Source organism: Ceratotherium simum, chromosome 26 (genome assembly GCF_057802395.1).
Source record: "Ceratotherium simum simum isolate JZ-2026a chromosome 26, ASM5780239v1, whole genome shotgun sequence".
In the NCBI taxonomy this organism is placed as follows: Eukaryota; Metazoa; Chordata; class Mammalia; order Perissodactyla; family Rhinocerotidae; genus Ceratotherium; species Ceratotherium simum.
This window is the reverse complement of record NC_141925.1, coordinates 41,169,885-41,182,770: the sequence shown is the minus strand read 5'-3', so window position 1 is coordinate 41,182,770 and position 12,886 is coordinate 41,169,885. Positions and strand designations below refer to the sequence as shown.

Here is a 12,886-nt window from a genome sequence, read left to right as displayed (position 1 = left end):
TTCTTTATGAAAAGCTATTATTAAATTGATGGTGTTTTAGAATCAGTACCTTATAATCATGCCCTGTCGCAGGCAGCCTGTGAGATGGCCCCACGTGATACATACATCCTAGTGTTCACGCCCTCATGCAATCCCCTTCACCTGAGCGTGGGGCTGACCTAGTGACTCACTTCTAAGGAATATGACATAGCAGATGTGGTGGGATGTCACTTCCAAGCTTAGGTCACAAAGAGACTGTGGTTTCCATCCTGCTCACCCTCTCTTGTTCTGTCATCTGCTCTCTCTGGTAGAAACCAGCTGCCATATTTTAAGCCGCCCTATGGAGAGGCCCACATAGCAAGCAAAGGGGGAGGTCTCTGGCCAATGGCCAGCGAGGAGCTGAGGCCCTCAGACCAACAGTCCACAAGAACGGGATCCTGACAACAGCCACGAGTGACCTTGGAAGTGACTCTTCCCTCAGTCACCTTGAGGTGACCGTAGCCATAGCCGACATCTTGGTTGAAGCCTAGTGAGAAACTCTAGGCCAGAGGCACGACCAGGTCGTGCCCAGATTTGGACCCACAGAAACTGTGAGATATAAATGCTTATTGTTTTAAGCCACTAGTTTCAGAGTGATTTGCTACCTAGTAATAGATAACTATTACACCTCCCACTCTCTCTAACCTGCTCTAGTCAGATCTTCTTCCTCGTCACTCCATGGAGACCACTTGTCAAGATCACCAACTGTCATGAAAATACATGTTATTGACAAAAATTCATACTGGTGGAACATTGTTAAAATAGCCAAGTGGCAAAGTAATCTGGCAAAAGCTATTAATATTTAAAATACACATATCCTCTGACCCTGCAATCCTCTCTCTGTTCTGGAGATTCCACAGAAGTAAAAGCACCAGTATTAAAGCCATACATTCACAATCATTACTGCAGCATTGCTGTTAGTAGCCCTAAACAGGAAACATATTGAATGCCCATCATTAAGAAAATGTCTGAATAACTGCTAAATTCAGACTATAAAATAGCACACAACCTTTAAACAATGCAATAGAATTACAACAAATGACTTGGACCAATTTCTACAAGATACTGTTGAATAAAGAAAACAAACTATAGAATAATACGCAGGACATGATCCCAGTTTTGTGAAAAAATGGCCAAAAAAATTGTGAGTGTGTCCAACCAGTGCATTAAATGAAGTGAACGTGATAGGTTTATTTATTCAAACAACTTGATTCTTTCTCTCAACTGTTTCCTTCAAACCCTCCTTGTAGACCAATCCTTCCCCACCCTTAGGTGAAATCTCAGGCACTTCCCACAGCTTTTCAGTCAATCCCAGGCAACAGTAAGTCGTCCTCGCACCGTCAGCTCTAAGAGCCATCTCTTCTAATTAAAATGTCCTGTCCACTGGATTAATCAGAATTCTGTGCTTTACTCAAAATTAAAGCTTCAACCACCTTCCCATGCCCGCCCCTACCCTCAGCCCCAGGCCAACTTCAGGCTGGTAGGACTGAAGGAGAAAGGGAGATGGCCATCTTCTTCCTCTTTGCTAGTCTTGTTCTTCTACTCCTGCCCCCACAAGTCTCACTCCGGGCTACTTTGGGCTCTTTTGTGGTTGAGTTTGGGGGGGAAGTAGAAGAAGGAGAGGAAAAGGATACAAAAAGTCTTATTTAGCAGGTGCAGATATAATCCAGCACCCGTGCCTCTGGAAGTAGCAGACATCCCATGCTGATCCGTAGCAGACATCCCATGCTGATCCGTAGCTCAGTGGGGAGCTTTTAAGGGTTCCTGGGACATATAGGAGGGCGCTGACTGCTGCTTCCTTAGTGTCTTCCCTCCAGTCAGAGGCTCGCAATGTCCTCCCTCAGCCGGAGCGTCCAGCAGGCCACCTTGTCTGGGAGTTCACTTCCCTCCATGGGGTCCCCCAGGCAAGATCCAAAATGACTCAAAGCCCATTCCCTCTCGCCTCACGTCCCTAGAAAAGTCTCTTGTGTTCTTGGTGACCCCAGTGCATCCTCTTTCTTTCCCTACTCTCTTGCCCTGGACCAGATCTCCCTACAGCTTCTCATACCCGTCCTCATGCTGCTCAAATTCCAGGGGACACAGGTTCTCTGAAGCCCCATCTCTCACTTGACCCGAGATGAGCAGACAGCACACTCTCCAAAGAAATTCTCCCTTTCTCCCTCTTCAGCCTCACGACTCTTTGATAACTTCCAGGTGATGTGCTAAGTTCTACAGAAATGGACTAGAATCTGGAAGACACTTAACACCTATTGTCAGCCTTTCAAGCCTCAGCCAAAATTGCGATAGAGTCACTTTTTGGCAACCTGTTACAGATCTACATGTACACAGAGCTATGTAGAATGGGGATGTATAAGATGGATGGTGAAAAATATTGAAGGATGCGCCCAGCTTGTTCTCAGGGACCCCCTGTTGGGAGTTCACTCATTGTCAGTCTCTTCACTGCCATGGGAACTGCAAGTGACAAGGAGGAAAGGGGAGAGGTCAAGGGTGAGCTCAGGGAGCCAGCAAAAGAAAAAGAAAAAAGAGACTGCACCAAAAGAAAGTAAGTACATGATCGCATTTAGCCATTTTTATAAAACTACATACACGTGAGGACATATGTTTAAAGATATTAAGTGAAAACTATTTGTTACAAGTGATCACTCACCTCCGCTTTCCCATATCCGGTGGTTGATCCTCAGTCTTCGCCTTCCCTGACCCTACTGCATCTCAGAAGCATCCGACAAAATGGATCACTCCCTCTCTTGTGACACTGTCCACACCTGGCTTGCATGATGCCACTGTCTCCTCGTTTTCTTCCTACCTCTCTGGAGGTTCCTTTTCAGCCTTCTTCGCTAGATTCTCCTCTCAAGAGCGGCATGTCCTCTGTCTACACTTTCTTCTCTGCCTACACTCACTCCCTGCTTGTTCTCATTTGTCCATGGCTTTAATGGCACTCCATATGCTGACTAATATCTCTTCCAGGTTTCTATCTCTAGTCCTGACCTCTCCCATCAGGGACAGAATCTTATAGCCCAGTTCTCCTTCAACAACAAAAGGTATCTCACAACTGACATAACCAAAACAGAACTCTTAATTTCCTCCCCCTCCCCCTCCCCCAGCCTTCCCAAGTCTAGAAATGGCAAAACTCATTCGCACAACCACATAAGTCAATGTCCTGGGAGTCATCCTTAACTCCTCCCCTCACACCTGACGTCTCATCCATCAGCAACTCCTGCCGGCTCTACCTTCAAAATGGGTCCCCAATCCAATCTCCATTGCACCCACCCTCGCCAAGCCACCATCATCCCTCTCTTAAGCTACCTGTGTACGCTCCCAATTGGCACCTATACATCCACTCTTGCCTGCTTTGTTCCACACAGCAGCCAGTGATTTCTTTTAAAACATAAATCAGATCATGTCAATCCCCCACTTAAAACCCTTCTTAATGACTTTTTTTTCCTTAAGAAAGGCAGACTGCCACATGCAGGCCTCATTTGGATGTATCTGGAGTCTTGGAAGCTTGACTACCCTACATTCTCCTACAGAAGGACCTTGAAAACTTGTTCGGAGGTTCTAGCAAGGGAGCACAGCTACCATATACCCTTGACCGAAGAACCGTCCTCCTCTATCAGGGAAGGTTGTCCTCTTCGACTGAGCACACAGCTTCAGGAAGGACGCACATGGAGCCGTGAGGGAGGAAGGGGACACCTGCCTAGCCAGCCAGATCAGCCGAATCAACCCTGGCGATCAATGGGGTGACAGATGCCGCAGCCAGATCGCCCTCACATCCCATAATGACTTTTCAGCTTGCCAGTTTCCTAGGCAATGATAACTGCCCTCCACCCCGACTCGCAGTCCTGCTTCTTGGGAAAAGCAATGTGCAAAGCTACAACCTACATTTCCCAGATGCCCTTGCACTTAGGGAGGCCATGTGATCCACTCGTAACCAAGGAGACATAAGGAGAAATCACTGGATAGGGATTCTAAGAAAGCCACTGTTTTCCTGAGAAAAGGGAGACTGTAGCATCATATATCCTCTGCCCTTTGCTCTTCTCGTTTGTTCCTGCCTAGAAAGCAAATACCCAAAGGTAGAACAGCCACACCCAAGACATCCGGACAGGGAAGGAGAAGAGATCTTGCTCCTTGAGCAGCTGCAGCAGCCCTTGAATGCCCATGCCTGGATTCCTCGTTATGTGAGAGAAAAATAAATCCCTCCCTTGATTAAATCGCTGTGGTGGAGTTTCTAGTACATGTAGCCAAATACAATCCTGGCACAAGCTTTGCATCGGCCTTAGAATAAATTCCCAAAGTCTTACACGATCTTTCCAACAGTATCCCCTACCACTCTCTCCCTTGATCTTCCTGCACCAGCCTCACTGGGCCTCTGGGCTGTTCTTAGAACATGCCAAGTTTATTTCCTCCTCGGTGTCTTTGCCCTTGCTGTTCTGCTGGACTGCTCATCCCCCAGATGGTTCACATGGTTTGTTTGAGCTCTCTCATAGCTCAGCTTTGTGTATCCATATCACCTCTGCACCACTGTCTCGCTTTGACTACCCTGTCCAAAATTGGCTCCATCACACTCTAACTCTTTAGTGATTTATTTTTATTCATAGCTCTTACCACTACCTAACATTGTCTCTACCTGAGAGTATTGTTTACTTAATATCCATCTACTTCACTGGAATGAAAATTTCAAGAGGTACAGGCACATCCCCAGTACCTAGAAGAGTGCCTGGTATACAGTAGGCCTGCAAAAGGTACTTATTCAATCAATCAATTCATGACATCTTGAAATTGAGGTAGACTCTTCCTTAGACTTCACTCAGCGGTTCTTTGTAATTCAAAGACTATATAACTAGCCTACCAAAACGTAAAGATTTTTTGTGTGTGTGAGGAAGATCAGCCCTGAGGTAACATCCGTGCCTATCCTCCTCTTATTTTGCTGAGGAAGACTGGCCCTGGGGAAGACTGGCCCTGGATTAACATCGGTGACCATCTTCCTCCACTTTATACCGGATGCCGCACCAGCATGGCCTGACAAGCAGTGAGTCGGTGTGCGCCCAGGATGCGAACCCAGGCCGCTAGCAGCAGAGCGTGCGCACTTAACCAGTACGCCACCGTGCGGGGCCGGCCCCCCCAAAGTTAAAGATTTGGTATTGGGTTTCCTTTGTATTTTTTGTCATGCCAGCACTTTTTTGGGCTCTCATACTTTGTCTCAGCACTCTTGGCACATAGACACTTAATTTCACGGCCTCACGCGAAATTCTGGACTGGCTCCGCCATTTAAGGCTGACAACTGAATTTAGCAGCAATGCTTCCAGACACCTGTACTCCACGCCAGGGCCTTATCCTTTTGGTTTCTCCCAGATCATCCGAATGACGGTGAGTGGTGAATTCCTTTACGGAGACCAGAGACTCGCTTTTCCCTTCACCTCTTCTAGATGGGGCCAGGACCGAGAGAAATCTGTTCTCAATGTGGACAGTATCACGCCAGAGTGATAAAGGCGGTAGATGCCTGGTTCCAACCCCAGCTCACCAGCTACTCGGCCTGTTTGAGCTCTCAGGGTTACAGGGTGGAATAAAGATTAGAGACCAGCAATTCCGTCCCCTCTCTACAGAGAAAGGTCCGACTCGCGAGCTCTGCGGGGCTCCCCGCTCAGAAGCGAGTCTGGATCCGGGATTTTGTTTCCCTCCTACCCGCCTCCTTGCCTTGCACGCCCACTTTCAGCCCGAAGCCCGCACCGCCCAGCCCGGGCCGCGGTGACCCGCCCCCGGAGCCCTTGAGGCGCCCAGCCTCGCGCATCCAGAACCCACCCACTCCCGTCGGCCCCCGCGAGCCGCTCCCGTCGCCATGGAAACGAAGGCAGCCAATCAGCGCGGCAGTTTCCGCTCCGCCTTGGCGACGGCGCGCGCCCCGACAGCGCCTGGGCGGGCTCCGGGGGTCCTGCGGGCGGCGCACGGCGATGCTCAAGGCCAAGATCCTCTTCGTGGGGCCCTGCGAGGTGAGGCCGGGGTCGGGGCCGGCGGCGGGGCGGCGAGCGGGGCCCGGACGAGCGCGCGGGCGCCCACGGGGCTGGCCGGGGGCCGGGAGCCCTCCGGGAGGCGGGAGCCCAGTCCCGCCGCGCCCATCCGGTGTGCGCCGCTGGCCTCGCCGTCAGCTCGGCGCCTCCAGACCTTGACCCGGTTCCACTAAGGGCCCAAGGCCCAAGGTAGTGAGTGGCATTATGGGACCAGAGCCTAGGTCGCACTTCGCGTCTGAGGTGGTCCTGATGAGTATGTCTGTGGGACCAGAAAACCAGGAGGAAAGACTGGACTATTTATTACCTGGTCTTGGAACAATTAGCTAATAATGTGTGTGTGGTGGTGGTAGTGGGGGTTCCATCTACTTGTGTACTTCACACCATACAGAAAAATAAAATTCAGATGGAGGAAAGCCGAACGTGTAAAAAAACCTCTAGAAGTAGTAGATGAATATTCTCCAACTTCAGCACTTATCAGGATCGCCTGGAAGGCGCGTTAAAAACACAGATTGCTGGTCCTACCCCTGAGTTTCGATTCAGTAGGTCTGGGAGGGACCTGAGAACTTGCATTTTGCTGATGCTGTTCGCCCAGATGAATATATGGAAAGAAATGTTTTTAATCTTGAGATACGGAAGGTCTTCCTAAGCACGACACAAAAATGAAGAAGCCTTAAAAGAAGTGACAGCAAAGTTAAAGCCTGGGGAAAGTATTTGCAAAATACATTACAAAGAAAAGATTAATAGGTAGAACACACAACAGGAAAGTTTAAGAATCAGTAAAGAAAAAAGAAACAACTTAATAGAAAATCGAGCAGAGGCTCTGCACACAAGAAATACAAAAAGTATGAGCAATAAATACAAGAAGATGCTCAGCTTCGTGTCATAGGAACACAAATTAAATCAAAAAGATGATACTTGCCCATCAGACTGGATGAGAAAAGTTTAGGAGGTTGATAACATCCAGCATTAGGATGCTTGCAGGGAAATGAGTACTCTAGGATTCTCTAGATGGGGCTATACATTGAGAACAGCTTTTTTGGCAAAGTATTGAAATTTAAAATGTGCCTAACTTTTAGTGCAGCAGTTATATTTCTCAGAATCTACTGTAGCTGATGCTTGTCCATATTCCCCTTGAGTCATGTACAATGTTGAAGAGTTGGCAACACCCTAGGTGCCCATCAACAAGAGAATGTCTAAATAAACTAAGGTACATTCTTACTTTGGAAGACTGCAGCAGTTAAAGTGAGGCTAATCTGTGTGTACTGACATGGAGAACCCTCCAAGACATAAACTATTAAGTGAAATAGACAAGTAACAACAAGATGCACGGAGTTATGGAAAGTCAAACAAGCATAGATATCTTTTTTTAAATGGGAATTCTCAAACATGCACAAGAGGAGAAAGAACTATGAACTCCTAGTACCCATCACCTAGCTTCAACAGCAAGATATATTTCTGCATATACATTCCCCCCTCTCCCGTCACTCCTCCTCTAACTTACAACCTTTCTATTCCTTTAACACGCTGTGTCCATTCCTGCCCTGCTGCCTTTGAACTAGCTATTCCTTCTGCTTGGAAGCTTCAGGTGTCTCATTGTCATTTAAATCACAGTTTAAACTTCATCTGCCGGCCTTCCCTGGCCACCCAGGTCAAAGTCTCGGTCATATTTCCCTGCTTTGTTTTTACCCTAGTACTTATCACTCCCTCATCTTTTCCTAATTTAGTCAAACAGCACCTGCCACAAAGTAGACACTTAAAAATACCTGATGGGCCTAGCAGGAAATTTCTTCATTTTCCCATAAGAACCCCTCCCCCCTCAATAAATTGGTTTTGACCAACCTGTGTATATAAAATTTAAGGACAAAGATGAAACATACAAATAAACTTTTATAATGTCTTATGTATTGGTGTAGCTATATGCAAATTTAAATGTACATTAAGATATATACTAATTTGGAAATGCTGTTTTATTCCATTCTTGCATTTTATGACCGTTTTATTCAAGCCCCTCACCTACACCCTTGACACCTGAGCCATCTTCAATGACTAGAGCCACTTTTTGAATCACCTAACAAAGCACACCATCGAAGTGGTTTAGGATACAGCATTTTGTTTTTTTGGGTTTTTTTTGCTTGAGGAAGATTGGCCCTGAGCTAACATCTGTGCCAGTCTTCTTCCACTTTATTTGTGGGTTGCCACTGCATGGCTGACGAGTGGTGTAGGTCTGTGCCTGGGATCCAAACCCTTGAACCCCGGCCGCTGAAGCAGACTTTAACCACTGCGCCACAGGGCTGCCCCTGGATACAGCATTTTTTGAATCTGTGTGTGACCCTCGTCCTGGAAAGGTATTCCAGCCTCCAGAAGGTTCCTATAACATCAGGGCGTTTGCTTTATTCATTCATCCTATAGATAAATAAATACTCATGATCTTCATAACATGACCACTTACTGTGTTACTTTTAAGTGATATTTAATTCGTGAGGCCCCATCCTCAGGAAAAATTACTAAAGCAGTGTTAAGCTCCTCCCTTCCCCCCCTTTTTTTCTGATTCTGTCAAGTGACCTCTACAAGCCCCCAAATGGCTTGATTGATTGAGGTCATTCTAGTCAAGCAGTTATTGTTCAAAGAAAAGAAATTAAGGGAGCAGGGCGTAATTTGAGAGATTTTTATAAGGACTCAAGTGTAAGAGATTTCCTTTCTTCTGAGGAATAATTTTGGGGGAGAAAAAAAATAGCTTGTTTTTAATATTCAGAAATATACAATATTTTTTAAGTGAATGATGCAAATTTATAGAAAAGATCTGAAAAACATCATAGTTGTTACCTTTGGGTAGCGAATGGGATGGATGGACAGGTGGGTGCTTTGGGTGGAGGGGCCAGGAGGACTGTTTTGTTCATATTTTTATAGGACTGTATGTCACTTGTCTTATCTAGAAGGAAAAACAGCCCAGTATGAGAGTGCGGTACAGCCAGCCACGTGTCCCCAGACCTGGGACCCAGCTCTGACTTTGAACTTCTATGTGACCTTGAGGGACTCCCTTCCCCTTTCTGAGCCTCAGTGGCTTCATATCTGTGACAGACTGGGGTTTCTTGAAGACGTGGAGAGGAGCTAGTGAGGAGAGAGACACACACTAATGATGTTTTTCTGTTATTCTCCGATAAGTTAACTGAGAGCCAGCCAGGGAAATCAGTGGGTAAAGTCACCCAGTGGCAGAGCCGGTGCTGGGACCCGGTGCTCCCTGGGTCCCGAGCAGGCTGTGCCCACCACGTAGAGCAAGGCAGCGAGGTCCACCAGCCAGAGAGTCCTCTGCCCTGGTGACCTCTGGGTGGCCCTGGCCTGTACTCCATCTCGCCTTGTTCCAAGCTAGCTCCTGGAGTGCTCACTTGTGGTTTACTTTTCTGCTCTTCGGCAAAGATCTTTTATCATCTTCATTTTCACAGAGTGGAAAAACCGTTTTGGCCAACTTTCTGACAGAATCTTCTGACATCACCGAATACAACCCAACCCAAGGAGTGAGGTGAGGCCTGACAAATCTGTGTCCCGGAGAGTCCCTGTCCATTGCCTCCCCTACTCGGGGTGCTGGTGACCTTCCCCAAGTATAATGTTTCCAAAGTATAGATGAGATGCCGTTCTCGTTTTCATTTGTAGGATCCTGGAATTTGAGAACCCACACGTTACCAGCAACAGCAAAGGCCCAGGCTGTGAATTTGAGCTCTGGGACTGTGGAGGCGATCCCAAGTACGTTTCCTTTAAAGAGGGTTTGCTTCATCAGATGATTCAAAAATCAGCTCCCCGCCAGGCACCTGGGACTTGGCCTAGCACACTTCCCGGCGTGCATGAGGGGATTGATCAGTTATGTGGTGACAGGCACTGCTCTTGAAACTTTAGTGACTGAGTTAGGATACAGTGAGAAATCATTTATCAATTATTAATAAAATCCACAGTTAGAAACCAGAACCCACCTGACGTTCACTTCGAATCCTTTCCTGCCGCGCAGGTTCGAGTCTTGCTGGCCGGCCCTGATGAAGGACTCCCACGGAGTGGTGATCATCTTCAACGCCGACACCCCGAGCCACCTGAGAGAGCTCGAGAGGTGGCATTCCTGCTTCGTCCAGCAGCAGGGCTTACAGGACACTCAGTGTCTGCTGATTGCACACCACAAGCCAGGCTCTGGGAGTGACAGAGGAAACCTTTCCTTGTGTAAGGAGACTGGAATTCTCCTTGCTGCTTTTGTTTCGAATGTTCTGGGCATTTTTATATTGCTGCATGCCTTTGAAACCAGCAGCTGTGTGCAGTTATTGAGCGCCTACTGTGACCTAGGCATTTGGTCTTCTCACCATCAATGAGAAATCAGAATGCTAAGTGGGAAGATCTGCCGTGCCATCCAGGCCAGGGTATAGACACTTTAAAAGCAGGCAGACACTAAGAGAGCAAAAAACCTGGTTTGGGCCACTCACCAGTGCTGTTAGGGACACTCCTTCCTGACTGGCCTTTGCTCAAGAAAAACTCCACTTTGCTTGTGACACACACCATTACAGAGGTGACAAAATGATCATGGAAAATGACGCAAAATATTCAGAAATCACTTCCTTTCGGTAGTAAGAACAGAGAGAACCTGGAAGTGGCTTGTAGAGTTCTTATCTTATCGCTAGGTGGCAGTGTGGTGAAACCTTGTGTTAAATTATGTCAAGCAAGACACAACTTTATTTTTGGACTTCAGAAAGTTAAACGAAATGGCTTCTATAAGTCTCAGGTCATTGGAGCTAAACATGGCCCTTATTAAAAGTTCATGCCTAATTACATTGTTTTCCTTTTTAAGCGCCACCCTTGAACAAGCTGAAGCTGGTGCACTCGAATCTTGAGGATGACCCTGAGGAGATCCGGATAGAGTTCATAAAGTATTTAAAGGGCATAATCAACTCAGTGTCTGAGAGCAGAGACCGAGAGGAGATGTCAATCATGACCTAACCGACCTTCGTCCGACTCTTCCGCATCCCAGATGAGGTCACCTTCTTCCCCAGGACAGATCAGCAACCTTCACCAGCTATGAGTCTTTCTTCTCCCTGTGGCTGTAGAGGAAATTCTCCTTATCTGCTCGAAGGTACCAGAGAGGCAGGGAGTTGACTCTAACACCATCTATTCTCTAGCCTTAGTTCAATCGAGAAAATTCTATTATTGAATTCTGATTCCTTTGCCCCAGACCTCTCCAAAAAGCTGGAAAACTGACATGTTTTTTTTTCTTCCTTCACATATGTCAAGTTGTAAGAATTGTGGAATTGTAACTGTCATAGCCCAATGATACAACACTAGTGTATCCCTGTGTATTGGTTTGAGTGTGATTTTCATTCCTTAATTCACTCAGCAAATACCGACTTGCTGAGCATCTACCATGTGCTGCTCTGTTCTGCTGCTGCCCACATACAGCATGAACTACACAGATAAAAATCCTTGCCCTCATGGAGCATCCATTGTATTCTTCTAATTAATGGTGAGGTAGAGTCAAAAACTTAAGAACTACGCCTTGGATATGCAAAAAAATTGTAGATCCGTCATTTTCTGTGCTTGGTCTCAATCTCACACTGCCATCCTCTGAGATAATGGGGGACCTGGCATACTTACGATGCCAAGTGAAGGTACAGTCGGTCCTCATTCATGGATTCTGGATTCGTGAATTTGCCTACTTGTTAAAATTTATTTATAACCCCCAGATCAGGGCTCACAGCACTTTCACGTTTATTCAGAGCAGCAAAAGATTTGAATCGTCAGACACGCACGTTCCCCGCTGAGGCTGAACGAGGCGGCGCCCTGCCCTCCTGTTTCAGCTCTCCTCCTGTGAACAAGGCTTCCCGTCAGCATCTATTTAGTGCCGCATTGTCGCATTTTTGTGCTTTTCATTGGTGATTTTGCTGTTTAAAATGGCCCCCAAACGTAGTCCTGAGGTACTGTGTAGTGTTCCTAAGTGCAAAAAGGCTGGGACGTGCCTCACGGAGGAAAATCGTGCCTTAGACGAGCCTCACTGCAGCACGAGTTACAGTGCTGCTGGCTGAGTTCAGTGTCAGTGAAGCAACAACCTATATTAAACAAGGTGTCTTGAAACAGAAGCACACGTAAAACCAGGTTGTGTGTTGATGGTTGATGAAAATGTGAGCGGAGGCGCGCCGGAACCTGACCCTTTGTGTCCGCGGGAGCAGTGGTTCATTGTTCACTAATCCCTTGATCGTGGTGACTTGACAGAATGTAATGTCCGTGAATAATGAGACTCGACTGTACTTCCATCTCACGCAGTTTAAGTTTTCAGGTTACTTCAGGCTCTGGGATAAATATTTAGTCAGTTCAAGGTTACAGTCCACTTCCTCTGCCTTCTCCCCAAGATGGTGTCAGGGTGTCTGGACAGTGTTTGTGCCACTGTGGGGTGCAGCAGCTGTTCCAAGGGCAGGTCCTCTGGCTTCCTCCCTGACCTCTGTCAAGATGTCACTGGCCACCCTACTGGCCGTCTCCTGCCAAGTCCAAGACTGGTAAGGCTCGTGGCCTGGGCTGGAACCAGTGGTCCCCAGGCAGGGGCTGGCCCTGCACATCTGTGAGCCAGCTGTGTCCACCCATCCCAGGTCTCTGTGTATCCGTATGGCAGGATCACTTGACCCCTTGCCACAGCTGGCCGGTCCAATCCATTCTCAACTTGCAGCTTCCTGGGAGAAAAACATGATTTTCGGGGGAATCAAGAATATGGTGGGTGAATATTTTCAAAATATTATCCCTGTAAGAAATGCAATGATATTTTCATTGTAAACCTATAAGAGGTGTACTTGATCACTTAGGATAATTTTTTAATTTTAACAATACTGTTATCCTTTTTTACATTGTGGTAA

General features: G+C 47.0%; 1 protein-coding gene across 1 annotated transcript; it reads left to right on the top strand.

Annotated features, from left to right (window-relative positions):
* The first annotated feature begins 5,907 nt into the window (after positions 1–5,907).
* Positions 5,908–11,342, top strand: IFT22 (intraflagellar transport 22). The gene is made up of 5 exons (XM_087417688.1): positions 5,908–6,002; positions 9,461–9,537; positions 9,669–9,758; positions 10,018–10,220; positions 10,840–11,342. Exons 1-5 carry the CDS (start codon positions 5,964–5,966, stop codon positions 10,986–10,988), a joined length of 558 nt encoding a protein of 185 aa, XP_087273814.1. The 5' UTR covers positions 5,908–5,963; the 3' UTR covers positions 10,989–11,342.
* The last annotated feature ends 1,544 nt before the right edge of the window (positions 11,343–12,886 follow it).